The sequence below is a fragment of the Spodoptera frugiperda genome, chromosome 10, assembly GCF_023101765.2.
Source record: "Spodoptera frugiperda isolate SF20-4 chromosome 10, AGI-APGP_CSIRO_Sfru_2.0, whole genome shotgun sequence".
NCBI classification, from domain to species: domain Eukaryota; kingdom Metazoa; phylum Arthropoda; class Insecta; order Lepidoptera; family Noctuidae; genus Spodoptera; species Spodoptera frugiperda.
In genome coordinates, this window is record NC_064221.1 from 4,652,986 (window position 1) to 4,668,679 (window position 15,694).

The window sequence follows — 15,694 nt, forward strand, 5'->3', positions numbered from 1 at the left end:
AAATAATAATAAAAAAAAAATTAAGAACAATGCACGCGCGCATTTTGCGAGTGGCATGTTCGCCATATGTGGACGCAACGCATACCACTAAATATAGTCTCCCGTTTTCACCCCCCGGGGTCGAAACTTAAAAAGGACAGCGACAAAAACTCAAAGGATGTGAAAGAGAGATCACGCACCCCTCATAAAAAGCATTATCGTTACTAAGTAGGTAATTTTGCGACGAAATCGAACGGTTTTGTTTTGTGAGTTGAGGCCAATTATCTACGACGCGTCATTTGAAGAAAGATGAATAGACGGCTTATAAATGACAAATGCACGCAACCTTGCTTAGCAACAAGGAAGACTTCAAGAAGCGGCAGCCTAGCGCTCTATGTAGGTTGGATGCATTCGTCAAATGGCGCGTCGGAGTAGTGTATAATAGGTAGGCGTTACAATCTTGTGTGAACTGCTAGGGAATGTAATTCTTTGCCGGAGTCTGTGTTTCCTGATGGTTATAACTTGGGTGTCTTCAAAGCCCGAGTGAATAGGTTGCTTATGGGCAGACGTGCTCCAATGTAGGCCGCATCATCACTTACCATCAGGTGAAATAGTGGGCAAACATAAGACAGAAGGAAAAAAAATCTGTCAATTGTATACAAAAATACAACTAGGTACCTAAGTGCAGATGAGTATCATATCATGTAGGTATCAACCGCTAAATCGATAAACGAAGTGACGCACCAGTAAAAAAAAATCACAAATTACTGCTCACATTAAAAATAATACCTAACTAAGTTAGCTTCGGTCCCCATTCTACCCTAGAGCAGTAGAGCTACTCACAGAGGGTGGTGCGGTGAGGGTAGTGTTCCACCCTCACCCCATGCGGTGAGGGTGAGCTACCCCAACCCAACCCCACCCCATAGCCGTCATACCCTTTAGTGTCAACCCCAGGGGTCGTGGCTGGAGCCCGAGTGGAGATCAACATCTACACAATGTAGGTACTAGGGTACTACGTTGTTGCTTGAACAGATTTTATTTTTTCGGCGATATTTTTTGCTGTTTTCGTTCAGTCGGGGTTTTTGGAATACCGTTTTGTGAGTTTGGCCCTTATTACGATAGGAGTAAGGAGTATAGACGGGAGATTTTGGACATTCAGTGCAAATAAATCATTTCTACTTATTTTATAAAAATCATTTCCAAATTAATTATTATGTTATCGGCTTATTCACGTAACTGTAACTGTAAAATACTAGCAAGACGACACATCGTGTGTCGCGGAATGCTACTCATGAATATGAGCCTCTAACATGGCTTGAAACTAGTCGAGTTCCTCGACAAATAATTACGCGAGTAAGCCGATAATATAGTAATTAAGTTATAAATAAGTACCTATATCTCACGCAACTTATAATAAAAAAATATTATGATAATATGAAAAGGAAAAATCTATTGATATCGCAACTGACACGTATTTTTATCTACCTATTTATTTGTATTTTTTATTTTCGGAAATTCAGAAACAGACCTTTTAATAAAAGTGTTAGAATGATAAAGAAATCATTTGTTTAAATATAGTTTTATTTGTTTAAATATAGTTTTAAACTTCAATAACGCCATTAATACACCCGATCTCCATATCCAGCTATACCTAACATTATTTGCAAAAATAATTATAAAGAGTAGCCTACCCCGTCCCCTATAACCGCAGGGGGAGAGCGGTGGCTCTCAGACTCTCAGCTCTCAGTGCAAAATGGGAAAATCGATTCCAAGCGTAAAATACCTATATTTTGCGAGCGAGAGCGGGATAAACCGTAAACAACCATGTTATATTAAAGTTTTCTAACAAACACACTACTATAAAACATCTTGATAAAACTATTAAAGCGATAAACTTTGCATTTGTAATTACAAAGGTTTTATATTCAATTTTAAACCTAATTCATTACCTACATAGATGTAGATAAATATGGATACGTATGTTTGTTTCGTTGTCAGCCTAAACTGGTGGATCAATTTTGATACATTTAAGCATTTATTGTAGGTATTTATGAATGTTTATTAGTGGTTATTGTAACACACATCACAGACATCACCAACTTATACCTAAGTGGGCATTAAGGTACATACTTGCCGTTGATAGGTTTCGAACCCGCACCCTCATGCATGAGAAGCGGGCCCCGGGCTACGGAGACCCCCAACGTGCGTCAGCAAAAAATAAAAACTACCTAACTTTTTAACCGACTTCAAAAAAAGGAGGAGGTTCTCAATTCGACCGTATTTTTTTTTTTTATGTATGTTAATCGATATCTCCGGCAGTTATAGACCGATTTGAGAAATTCTTTTTGTATTTGAAAGAGTACGATGTCAGTGTGGTCCCATATAATTTTTTTTTAAGTCTGACCATAAATGTGGAAGATAATCCAGGGAACTCCTCAAAAATGAACAGAATGTGCTCTGCGTTTGAGTTTAAGTGATGTATATTAGCTTATCTTTCTGAGTAACCATAAAATTCAGGACAGATAGTAGCATACCTGGTATAGAATGATGGGTACCTTGATGTGCTGTCTGATTTACATGTGTATGTAGGTACCTAATCTGTTTGTGTTTGACAAATGCATATCTCTGGCAGTTATAGTCCGATTTGAGAAATTCTTTTTGTGTTTGAAAGAGTACGATGGCAGTGTGGTTCCATATATTTTTTTTTAAAGTCTGACCATAAATGTGGAAGATAATCCAGGGAACTCCTCAAAAATGAACAGAATGAGCTCTGCGTTTACGTTGAAGTGATGCATACTAGCTTATCTTTCTCAGTAGCCATAAAATTCAGGACAGATAGTAGCATATTTGGTATAGAATGATGGGTAGCTTGATGTGCTGTCTGAGTTACATGACTGTATACCTATGTGGGTATCTAATCTGTTTGTGTCTTTGACAACTGACTATGTATGTAGCTTATGAACAGGTTACTGTTAGCTGTCGGCTCAGCAGATCATAAGTAAGGGTATCAGGTTAATATACATTTGAAAATAATGTAATTATGCGTCAATATGGATAGATATTAATATTATTCATTTAAACGGCGCTGTCTCATATGAGCAGCGCGTTTAATAGGTCGACCCATACTCAAATAAGTTATTCACTAAAAATCAAGAAATAAAAACAATTTTAACAAAAAAAAACCGACTTCAAAAAATAAATATTCCAAAACAAATTAATATGCACTAAAAAGTAAAAGAAATAATTGCGTATTTTTCAACAACTTAATAGATCAACTAACTTTACTAACTCATCACACACATTATAATGTAAGTAGGTACAATTATTGTTATTTTTGGAGTCGGTGTCAGCCTAGGAAACGCCAACAACTAGCACGGCACGGGCGGAGTGGTGGTTGAGTACCTACTTACAACTGGTGTAAAACTGTAATGTTTTGTTGTGATAATAGGTAAATAACAAACCTATCTTAGTTGGCTGACACCGACTCCAGAAATAACAATAATTGTACCTACTTACATTATAATGTGTGTGATGAGTTAGTAAAGTTAGTTGATCTATTAAGTTGTTGAAAAATACGCAATTATTTCTTTTACTTTTTAGTGCATATTAATTTGTTTTGGAATATTTATTTTTTGAAGTCGGTTTTTTTTTTGTTAAAATTGTTTTTTATTTTTTCAAATAATCAATTCCTTTTTTGCGCGTAAAGCATACGTTTTAAACTTGGCAGCAACTATAGATACTAAGGAAAAATAACGTCGTCATAAGGGCTCCCAAACATGGACTCGCTAATAATAGCATCAGTAAGTCTCTTTTTTAAGGCTTGAAACACAGGGCGGGAAAAGACATTGAATGATTTTCCTCCCAAAAAAGAAAAAATGGTTACTCCCCCACAAATTGTTATGAGAGGCCCCAAGCCAAGGCACGGTACGCCACCGATCAAGATTACTGATCAACTACAGTCCTAATTAGCCTACTAGTATACAAAAATTATAACGCCAGTGAAGCCGCTGTAAGACTTAGTATTTACCGTAATGTAAGTAGTGTACTTAATAATGAACACAGTAATAAACCACAACTATACAATATACATAAACGTAGGTGCCTGATTAAAACGAATCGCAAAATGTATCGTTAAGTGCAAAACTCAGTAACAAGTTTTGTATTTCTTGTGTTTGTTCGTCAAGACAACGTTTTTAGTTCAACCAGGAGTCCTCACCAAAAATGCATTTGAAAGAGATGATAGTATATTTCGTTGTAATGAACATTTTAATTCTAATAATCTTAGTATGCAAACGAGAAAAATATGAGAAACAATATTATAATTATGATATTGATCACCGACACGTGAAAAAGTGGAAGGAACGTCTATTAAAGTACCCGGAGATGGACTTGTCATGCCACGAGACGAGAAAGGGGGACAAACTACAGATACTGAACGCAAGTTTGATACGAGAAAACTCCATATTTTTCATAGAAACGTCTTGCATGGGCTATTTGTCATCCCGCCTCGCTTGCTCTGTGGAGTCCGCTGCAAGAGCCAACAAGGACCGTCAAGTATTCGTCCTATTCTCGTCATCTGTGTCAGCAGCCACGCTGAACAGCACATCTATACTCCGTACTCTGCAACGCTCCTACAAAAATTTGAAGTTTGTGCGAGTTTTAATCAAAGATTTAGTTAAAAATACGCCGATACACAGCTTCGTACACAAACTGAACAAATTCCAATTGGATAAACGTACGCCGCGGATCCTAAAGTTTTTGTTATTGTACAAATTTGGTGGGATTTATTTGAGTTTTGACGTCATTGTGGCGAAAAGGTTTGACCTGTGTGACACTTGGTTCGTTAAGGATACGCCGCAGACTTATTCAGTAGATATGTTTGCGTTCTCAAGAAGTAAGGTTGGCAAGAAACTAGCTGAGGCAGCTCTGAGGTAACTATCGCTTTTATTTTATTTTTTTGAGGGGGATATAATTATTATCCGCTAAATTAACCCGCCATTGGCGACGCGAGAGGGAGTATCAGACTCTTACTGACTAAAAACCACCCCGTACCTACTCCTGCATTTAGATCCGGAGCCCCAGTAAATCCGCTAGGTAGAAAAAAATTATAGGTACATATAAGGGGTTAGTTAAAGTGACTGCATCGGTGGCCGAGAGGTTGCAAGTGCGACTGCCGGGCAAGGGGTCTCGGGTTCGATTCCCGGGTCGGACGAAGTATTACTGGGCTTTTTTCGGATTTTCGAAGTAGGTAGTACGGAGTCTGGAAATGTGCCCGGTATATGGCAATAGGCTCACCACCTATTACATGGGACTTACAACATAAATTGTGAAATGTGGGTGTACACAGTGTCATTACGTGCCATAATGTGCACCTCTGCCTACCCCTTCGTGGATTAAAGGCGTGAGGATATGTATGTATGTATGTTTAAGTGTTCCCTCACGCTAAGTAACTTGTAGTTAAGAGTTCTTACTTTCAAGTAAAACTAAAAGTACACTAAACATCACGATGTTCAACGTCTACAAGTCCGTATATCCAGAAAACATTTTTTTTTATTTACAGGTTACTAGTGGAGCCTCTCGTATCGCTAGAAGAAAATTGGAGCTACGACACTACGTCCATCATTTCACAGATAGTAGTCTTGAATACTTTCGGAATTAATGCTACCTCTTGCAAAGGTACGTTATTTTAAGTACCTAATGTGTAAACCTTTTTTTCTTTAATAATCTGCAATCAGTCGCCAGACTATGAGTAGAGGCCTTAGTCTATTATTACAATTGTGTCAGAATGGTCGATCATTGAGCAGTGCAAGAGGGACGGAGCTACGTAGGTTGTATAGTTATTGTAATTGTGATTGTGATTGTGATTGTATTGTAATTGTGAGACAATTGTAATAGCAGATTAAGGCCCCAGGTGAGATGGTGTCTAATGGCGTTTAGGCGAGGCGACCAGCGTCTTCTTCTGTCTTCTAGAGTACAACCTTCCTTTTTAGCCGTCTGCCTCGTTGGCCGAGTGGTTGCAACTGCAACTGCCGGGCAAGCGGTCTCGGGTTCGATTTCGGGCATAGTATTACTGGGCTTTTTTAGGCTTTTTGAAAATTTCTCTGTGGTAGCACGGATAAATTGTGTCCGGTATATGGCAATAGGCTCACCCCCCATTACATGAGACTTATAACACAAATGGTGAAAAATGGATGTATTTATTACATTACAAAGCGGCACGTTACAAAGTCAAAGTCAAAACATTTATTTCAATTAATCCTAAATAAGGCACTTTTGAAACGTCAAATTGAATTGTCCGTCAGTGAAGCTAGGCGCCGTAATGTGCACCTTTGCTTTTCCCTTCGGTGATAAAAGGCTTCACATACATAGCATTATTTTAATAACCAAAATCTTTATTTCAGAATTAGGCTTCGAAGTTTACGAGCCAGATAAATTCTACCCATTGAACTTCTACGAAAGAGATGCGTACTTCTGGGTCGGGGAACAAAAAGTGATGAAGAAAAAAGACGTTTATACCTACCATACTTACTATCGGTTCACTAAACACCGTATACTGACATCGATGTCATTTTACGGGAAAATAGCGCAGCTCTATTGCCCCGTAACGTTTAAATATTACAATAAGAATTTTGGTTCATAATATGTATATTAGATCAGAAAAATTCTGAAGACTGTAAAAAATTGGTTTTTGTTAATGTTTTACTTGTGTTTTATTTCGTTTATTGTAATATAGGTAGGTTGTTATTATACTAAAGTATAAAGCTGTGTGTTCGAAACCTGGCAACTGGCAAGTACCAATGTAACCATTTTCGAAAAAGATTGAGCATCCTCGAAAACCCTCCGGCGTTCTTGATCAATTTCTAGTATCCTCGATTATACATATAAAAGCGTACCTATTAGAAAACGATTAGCGGTCCTCGATCACTTTGGAGAGTGTTCGATTAATCTAAAGTTTTACTTGAAAACGCTCGAGCTCCGTCAAAACGTTGATCGGTTTCGGGCGTGCTCGATTTCTTTCATGCTTTACTCGATCAGTTTCGAGAGTTACTCGAGAACGATTGACCGTCCTCCAAAACAATCGAGCATGTTCGATGACTTCCGAGAGTTACTAGACTTGAATTTTATGCCGCCAACGTCGATAGAAGCTTCCTCAAGTTTAGCCATCTTAAGACCAGTTTATCATGGTCTAGTTTCGTATGATCTTTCTTTGTTTATTTTATTTTACTTAATTTTTTTATAAGATTATGATTTAACTGTATTAACTACGCGGCAAGATCTTACAATGACGAAACAGAAAGCTAGTATACTATATTTTGATATTGTTTATTTAATAGCAGCCACACCTTACAATACAACTGTATAGTTAAATCTACAAATTATTATACTTAATACTACAGTTAAATCATAATCATAAAAAAAAATAAGTTGGCTAATTGGTAAATGCAAGATTTGCAAGACTCTTGCTGGGCAACACTAATTCATTGTATTTCTGTAACTATACGAATGGTCTTACCTTTCAATAGGTATTTATTGAGTTGACCTTAGATGTTCCTACTTAGATTGTTTTTATAAGAATTTGGCCACCTGGCGATGCGATGACGCAAAATTACTGACGCAAGTTAGGAACTCGTTTACCTATATGCACTTTATTTACACGTTATTATAATTATACAGTGTGAATCGTATATAATATGTATATGTCACCGGAAAATAACAAGATCCGTGGACGGAAAATAATACAATTATTATTTATTTCTCGTTCAAAATCCAACGTCAAATTATAATAATTGTAGGTACTAGGAAATTAAACTAACTTTAAGTGTGGGTGAGCCATGTTTCGATATGGAATCGGAATGGGCCGGCTCGGCTAGAGAGATACCGCCGCCGGTCGCAGAGAAAATCGACTGGAAACAACGCTTGCATTGTGTTTCGTTATGTGAGTGAGGTTATCGGAGGCCCAATTAACCCCCTTCCTAATCCCCGATTCCCCAACAACCCCTACTTAAATTCCCTATCCCCAAAAGGCCGGCAACGCACTTGTAACGCCTGGCATTTCGGGTGTACAAAGGCGGCAGCGATTGCTTACCATCAGGTGATCCGTCAGCATGTTTACCGGCTTATATTATAAAAAAAATGATAATAAAGCAGTTACAATGAGAAGATGCCATAATTTGATTGTGCACTGTGACACAAAAATTGGCTATACCCAATGATAATAAGTAAAACGGTGTAGATAAGTTATAAGCGCTCAGAAAGTGTACATTAAAATATGGATAGACTGGCTACGTTTTTGTAGTATGGGACCGCTGGATGGAAAATAGAGAGGGGCGCGGTATGTAACGACCCGCGCTCCCCGTAAAGTGTCAGGCACCATGGTAAAGGGAAATCTAGTTATGACATCTCTTTGTATTTGCTTCATGCGTTATACTAGTAACTTTTTGCCGTCTGATGTGGCTGTAACAGTAACACTTGGAAATATTCAAATTCAAATGTATTTATTTGTGAGCATAGGTATACAGAAAGGTCTTAAGAAGGTCTTAGGTCTCTCTAGTCTAAGGTCTTAAGTCTTTCAGACAATGTTGATTCACAAACAGTATTGTGTACCTATGTGTCATTAAAGACCTCTGCTTAACCTGAGCTGGGGATAAAAGGCATGACGTAAGAATAAAAGGAAAATCTGCGGATTTAGGAGGATTTATTTATAAAACAATTTAATTTAACTTAAATTCTTACTAATATTATAAGTCCATTCTGTTACAATTTTTTTATTGTAGTCTCAACTTTTATCCAGTTTAGATCGGCTTGATCAGAAAGCCGCAGTATTCTGCACTATAGGGTAATCATGGAATAGAAAAAACTGTATTCCGTGGGTGTAATCGTTCGCTCAATTAAGTAAGTTTTCTTGGTATTCCATATATATTGAAGGGCAATATATATCTAATATATCTGCTGTAGTCAACGGATCAACTGAATTTGTGAGGGTGTCTAAATGAAACGAGAAAGAGACTTGTGATAACGACACCTTATGGGAAGACGTCCATAACACATTATCTATTGAATAGAACTCGTCCGCAGGGTAGATAATGATATCTGAAAAGATAAAGTAATATTATTATATGTTAAGTGTGGGAGAGCCATGCTTCGGCACGAATGGGCCGGCGCGACCGGAGTGATACCACAACCTCATCGAAAACCGACGTGAAACAACGCTTGCGTTGTGTTTCGTTGTGTAAGTGAGGTTACGGAGGCCCAATTCCCCCCTTCCCAATCCCCGATTCCCCAACAACCCTTAAATTCCTTACCCTCAAAAGGTCGGCCTCCTAAAGCCTCTGGTGTTTCAAGTGTCCATGGGCAGCGGCGATTGTTTACCATCAGGTGATATGTCAGCTCGATTACCGGCTTGTGTTCCATTAAAAAAAGTTCTATGTGACTGAAGTCTTAACTTTCCATACCTACATACATATGAATGTGATCTCCTTTCTTACCTTTACAGCTGTCCCATCGCATCATGACGGGACAAATGCGCTGAACCACCTTCTCTAGAGCAATCCTGCCGGTGATGTCAACATTATCTGGTTTGTAGGTCTCTGACATTTCCCTGCAAACATAAATTAGATTGTGTATGTAACCATGTAGATAAATCCAGGGCTGCGGACTACCTAGCAGGTTTACCGGGGCTCCGGCCCGAAAAGCAAGAGAAGGAACGGGGTGGTTTTTAGTCAGTAAGAGTCTGACTGACACTCCCTCTCGCCTCACCCAAGGCGGGAGAAGTCATTGGATGATTTTCCCCCCTAAAAAAAAAGACACGTAGATAAACGTAAATGATAGGATCCATTTACGTTTCCTTCTGTATCTATCCTAATCCCTGACTCCCAAAAGTCCGGCAACGGCAAAACAACTCCTTAGGTGTTGCGGGTGTCCATGGGTGGTGTCGATTGGTTGTCATTAGGTGATTCATCTGCTGGTTTACCGGCCTATCCTATCCCATAAAAAACCTCAAAATCTTCCGATTTATTTCATTGCGGGATCTAAGACAGTTATTTATGTCCTTGTGACGCGCCGGACTTCAGTGTTCCGGTGTTTTCATGGTTGTACCCTGTAGCTCCGGGCTTATAGAGGTTGCAGCGGTTTTGGAAGGTCGTGGCGAGTTTGTCCCAATAAAGATATACTAATAAGAAGTTCAGTTAAAAAGGCAAAAATCCCAACTGGAACACAAAAGTGGGGTCTGATTCTGGTGACTTTCTAATGTTCCTGAGGTAGGACTGTGTGGTTTTTGTCGGTCAAACTTCGATATAACTCATCTGCCGGTCAGCTTAAGAATATAATGAAGCAAAATATAAGAATACTACATGCTTTTTTGAGGAGGAAATCATTCAATGACTTCTCCCGCCTTGGGCGACGTGAGAGGGACTGTCAAACTCTTACTGACTATAAGACCGGCCCGTTCCTACTCCTGCTTGTCGAGCCCTGGTAAACCTACTAAGCAGTCCGCAGCTCCGGATCAGCCTACGCATCAGCCCTACTGGGCCCCATTTGTGGTGGTCTGATGATGATGTCAACAACTACCTGTCTCATCAACTAAGAGATAAAAGCGATACTTACTTCAATATTCCACTAGTAACGTTTAAGCCAAATTCGTTTCTGGAAAACTGCATGATCCCTGGAGCGACGTATATTTCGTTTTCTTTAAGAATCCAGTTTGGTGGTAAGCGGGTAAAGGGTTTCAGTATTATCATATTCGTATCTACGGCCATACCACCCCACTTGTTAAGAGTCAATATCTTCAGGATATCAGCTGTATGCCGCTCAGGGTAGCTGCTGTACTTCAAATCATTCAGTAACAAAGACTCCACAATAGTCGCATTACAATATTCCGCTAAATGAATTCGTAGCAATTTGATATTCCGAAATTTTCGGAGTTTTCTTGATGTAATCCTCATGTTGCGCTTTAGATAGTCAACGATTGGTGAAGTGAATAGGACATATACTTCTCGTGCTGGATGAGCCCTGGCTGCCGCTTCAACTGCACAGGCTTCCGAAGGTCTTAAATATCCTTGAAGTGAAGTAACGTGGAAGTAAATAGAATTCGGTTTTGGAGAGAATTTCACGTCTTCTATAAATGGGAACTTTAATTCTTTGTCGTCAGGATTATCGGTACTTAAGTCGACTTGTTGTAAACTGTACAGTTCTTTTAGAAAAATAAATAAACACATAGTGCAACACGCTTGGATCAAGCTTCGTCTTGTTTTGATCGTTTTTATCATGTTTTAAGAAATTGGTATTAGATTTTTTATCGGAGAGACGGCGAAGAACTACACAGCCGTAATTGGATTAATTTCTTGCGATCACGATACCGAATTAGCTACTATGTAAGGCCTAGAAACCTAACTAACATCACTACTCCGCTACTCTTTATAATGGCACACGCGAATTTGTTAGGTCACACATTGTTACTCTACTACCCTATATTATGGCACACGCGAATTTGTGAATTTCTTTACCGAATACTACACTAGAATAGCTTTAGCCACGAAATTTCAGTACTAACTAAACAGAAACACATGTTGCTTCTACAAAAGGGAAACGAGAATGTTTTCAAACAAAATATTTACTATTTTCTAGCCATTTTCTAAATGTCGTGTTTTGTTTTTAATGCTTTGATAAACAAACGAAACGGGGATGCATGCTTGCTTTAGAATTTTCGATACAATGCGTCATCGACGTCATTTGTCGGATGACGTCCACTGCTGAACAAAGGCCTCCGGTTTTTTATGGGATAAGCCGGTAAACAAGCAGACGGATTAACTGATGGTAAGCAATCGGCGCCCATGGACACCCGAAACACCAGAGGCGTTACAAGTGCGTGTCCGGCCTTTAGAGGGTTAGGAGGTGAGGATTGTTGATGGTTTGGACCCCCTTACTCACACGACGAAACACAACGCAAGCGCTATTTCACGTGGTATCAATCCGGTCGAGCCGGCCCATTCGTGCCGAAGCATGGCTTTTCCACACCTAGGTTTATCGTTTGCTATCATTACTTAAATTATTTTCTAATCTTTGCTCCATATATTAAAGTTTTAAGATTTCTGATTGAATTATTCCATATGCGATAAGATAATATCTTATAATTAACCCCCGACGCAAAAAGAGGGGTGTTATATAATATTTATCATTCTTCAGGTCAGTTGACCTGAAGAATGATATGATGGCTTGATGGCTTGGTAAAACTTTTTTTTCATGTTATCTTTATTGGGCACCTACTGAAAACGATAACGTAGATTAAATTGGTTAGATAGTCAAAACTTCTACTTAACAAATGAAACGTTGCAACATCACGTCACTGTTTCACGCTGGTTGTGGTAGAGTAATATTTCCCATTCCCAGGTCAAGCCGGTCTATTCACTTTGCTTTAACACTTACACAAAACTATTTGCATTATGTCGAAACTGTCATGTGCATGTGAAATAGTTTCGCAAAAGTGCAGAAGGATGTGCGAAAATATCGCAACAGTTAAGTGAAACTGCTACAAAATTACAACATCAGTCAGGTGAATGTGCCATGACGTCGTATCATTTAAGTGGATGTGCCAAAACGTCGTATCATTCAGGCGGACGTGTCATAACTTCGTATCATTCAGGCGGACGTGTCATAACTTTGTATATCAGGCGGATGTGCCATAACGTCGTATCATTCAGGCAGATGTGCCATAACATCGTATCATTCAGGCGGATCTGACATAACGTCGTATCATTCAGGCGGATGTGCCATAACGTCGTATCATTCAGGCGGATCTGACATAACGTCGTATCATTCAGGCGGATCTGACATAACGTCGTATTATTCAGGCGGATGTACCATAACGTCGTATCATTCAGGCCGATGTGCCGTAACGTCGTAATATTTAGACGGATGTGCCATAATGTTATATCATTCACGCGGACGTGCCATAATGTCGTATCATTCAGTTCAAAGTGCCATTATGTCGCATCTTTTAGGCGGAAATGTCATACCGTCGTATCATTCAGGCGATTGTGCTACAACGTCGTATCATTCAGGCGGATGTACCTATCATTCGGTTGAATGTACCATTACGTCGTATCATTCAGGCGGATGTGCTATAACGTTTTATCATTCAGGTGGTTGTGCCATAACGTCGTATCATTTAGGCCGATGTGCTATAATGTCGTATCATTCAGGCGGATGTACCATAACGCATAAATGTCACTATAAATGCGTAGATTGCTATTAATCAGGGCATGATTAAAAGCTGAAAATAAAGTGTTTCATATCTCTTAAGTATGTTTTTAAAATCAGGTCAATACATACGTAGATAAAACTACCGGCCGGCACGATAAGAAATGACAAAACAAAATGCATTTGACGAGCATTAAACCAAGAACATTACGTGACAATAATTATATTCTATTATTACAAACAAAGAACGCACGAGACGAGATTCTAAAGGCCACTACGGGCAATGCGCCTTGTCCGTTAACTGTGGCAAGCCGCAGCACGCTAAAATGATCTTTAGGCGCATACCTGAGAGTCTCTTATCTCTATTTGCACGCAAAGGACATCGACCTTGAATGCTAGACTTTCGATTGCTCACGACATTTTAGAATTATTTAGTTGTTTAAACAAAGTCTGTATTATTATGAATTATCATCAACAACCTGCCGGCCTCATCTAGCTATTTGAAATATTGACGTGTAAAAGTGTTATTTTATAACCTACTTACAGAAATAAATGTCATTTCATCATTTCATTTCATTTCATCTCCTGAGTGGCCACTACGGACTCTGACCCAAGGCCACCAATGCCTCCTCTCGCACGGAGAAGGTTTGAGCATTAATCTGGGGGCACGGCAGTGTCCCCCGCCAAGTCGAGCTAAAAAAGCGACACGGCAATTTCGACCGCCTAAACTTCGTTGTGGATAAAACAAGAAGCAAAATACCTATATTGTTTAGTTTATTTCATGATTACGAATTACGATGATCTATTGCATGATTACGTGCGTTGGCCAAATTGATCTATTTTATTTAAGACGCAAAATAAATTTGATAACAATTTAAATAGGTATAAACTTAAGACAGAAGTTCCTTATAAAGGGACTAAATAAAATAACCGACTTTGTATAAAACTGAGGTGCAAGACTTGGGCTTTTTACAGGATATTTTTGCTTCAACGCTTGCTCAATACGGGTTGGCAATTTCAAACTTATAATTAGACATTATAAGCCCAAGTTTCCTCAAAAATACTTCTTCATATTTATATACCTAGTCGTTATACAAAGAAGAGACACGAAATATGTTGAGCGACAAGGATAGCAATATTCGTTTTATGGGTATTAGGACACTTTACTTCTCTTTCTAGCGCTCGCGCGGCGTAATAATAATATCAGGTTATTTCGGCTGGCAGGTAAATTCTGTTTGGGTCTGTGCGCTGCGTGGGTCGACTCTTTTTTGTACGATATTTAATTATGAGCTCCATTTTGTTTTTTTGATAACCCACGCGCCAAGGCCATCTAGTGGTTACTGCGCTTTGCTTATAATACATAGTTATTATTTTTCTTATCAAATTATAGACGTAAATGAACTAAAATAACAGCTACCTACCTATATATTTTTGAAGATTTTCCTTCATTGCAAATAAATAACAAAAACAGTTTATGGATTTTCCTTGTTTACATATTAGTATACAACTCTAATGAGTTGTTTACCTATTTATTAAAATAGGTAATTAAATTACCATTGACGATTATTATTACTTTACCTAATTAGACAAATAACATCGATTAATCTTAAACTATAACAGGATATTTAAAAATAAACTCTACAATAATCAAAGCAAACAAAATAAACCCGAAAAACGAAAGTACACATCTACACACTACGATTTTATGACTACGACAACTCATTATTTCGTACTACGCTAACTCACAAACATAACAGACACGGGTTGCGTATTCCGTAATCTTCGTATTCTGTTGTTACTTATCCGTAGCACGGGTTTGTATGTAGGGTTCGCATTTTGTAGATAACAAAGGGGCTTTACCCTTGGGGCTTACGGACGGGAGAGAATCGGAAGTGGCGCAGGGAGCCGGCGGGCTTAGGGTATTTTACGCGCACCCCTGGCTACCTAGCTATTAAATGTAGCCAGAAATGTATGTGACAAGAGGATAGAAAATAGCGGGTAAAGAAAAAAACATCTAAGTACCACAGATTTTTGCTTAGTTAGTTAGTTTATTTTTATGGGTCTATTGGTACTTCGTGCTGTTTCTCTGTTTTTTTTTATTAATAAAAATTACATATTAGGTTTCGATGATTAGGTACCTGGATTAAATTACTTATTTCGAAATCAATGAAATATCGAGTGTAATTAAAATTACTATTGCGTGATTGCATGCATTCCAAATGCATGCAACATAGTACTTTATAATAAAGTACATATCCCGTTGAATGTGCGGAATAATCGTACAAAGCAAGGCTATATGATAAATTGGTTTTATATAGCTTTACGCATAGCCTATATTCGTTCAACCCTAGCAGTCCTAGCACGACTTGGTAGTACTGTACCTATATTCGTCCATCCCTAGTGGGAGCAGTGGGTGCACGGCGTATTGTTGACCCACTTAATATGAATAGAAACACAGAACAACAAAAGATACACGGTTGTCGACAATACGCCAACTCATAGTTCTAAACCAGTTGTCGTA

At 38.6% G+C, this 15,694-nt stretch overlaps 2 protein-coding genes across 2 annotated transcripts; one reads left to right on the forward strand and one right to left on the reverse strand.

The window, feature by feature from the left end:
• Positions 1–4,142: 4,142 nt before the first annotated feature.
• On the forward strand, positions 4,143–6,634 carry LOC118277485 (lactosylceramide 4-alpha-galactosyltransferase). Its single transcript, XM_035596310.2, has 3 exons — positions 4,143–4,910; positions 5,540–5,655; positions 6,381–6,634. Exons 1-3 carry the CDS (start codon positions 4,201–4,203, stop codon positions 6,617–6,619), a joined length of 1,065 nt encoding a protein of 354 aa, XP_035452203.2. The 5' UTR covers positions 4,143–4,200; the 3' UTR covers positions 6,620–6,634.
• Positions 6,635–8,742: 2,108 nt separating this feature from the next.
• LOC118277481 (lactosylceramide 4-alpha-galactosyltransferase) lies at positions 8,743–11,733 on the reverse strand. Its single transcript, XM_035596302.2, has 3 exons — positions 10,582–11,733; positions 9,465–9,577; positions 8,743–9,069 (listed from the first exon to the last, which is right to left on the reverse strand). The coding sequence occupies exons 1-3, from the start codon at positions 11,241–11,243 to the stop codon at positions 8,864–8,866; spliced, it is 981 nt and encodes a 326-aa protein (XP_035452195.2). The 5' UTR covers positions 11,244–11,733; the 3' UTR covers positions 8,743–8,863.
• Between the last annotated feature and the right edge of the window lie 3,961 nt (positions 11,734–15,694).

What these genes read in the sequence shown, in the direction of transcription:
- LOC118277485 (XM_035596310.2), top strand. Translation starts at nt 4,201, where the DNA reads ATGCATTTGAAAGAGATGATAGTATATTTCGTTGTAATGAACATTTTA. An exon ending in CTAGCTGAGGCAGCTCTGAG is followed by an intron (nt 4,911 to 5,539) that starts GTAACTATCGCT and finishes TTTTATTTACAG; the next exon opens with GTTACTAGTGGAGCCTCTCG. An exon ending in TAATGCTACCTCTTGCAAAG is followed by an intron (nt 5,656 to 6,380) that starts GTACGTTATTTT and finishes TCTTTATTTCAG; the next exon opens with AATTAGGCTTCGAAGTTTAC.
- LOC118277481 (XM_035596302.2), bottom strand. Translation starts at nt 11,243, where the DNA reads ATGATAAAAACGATCAAAACAAGACGAAGCTTGATCCAAGCGTGTTGC. An exon ending in GTTACTAGTGGAATATTGAA is followed by an intron (nt 9,578 to 10,581) that starts GTAAGTATCGCT and finishes TTATGTTTGCAG; the next exon opens with GGAAATGTCAGAGACCTACA. An exon ending in GCGATGGGACAGCTGTAAAG is followed by an intron (nt 9,070 to 9,464) that starts GTAAGAAAGGAG and finishes TTATCTTTTCAG; the next exon opens with ATATCATTATCTACCCTGCG.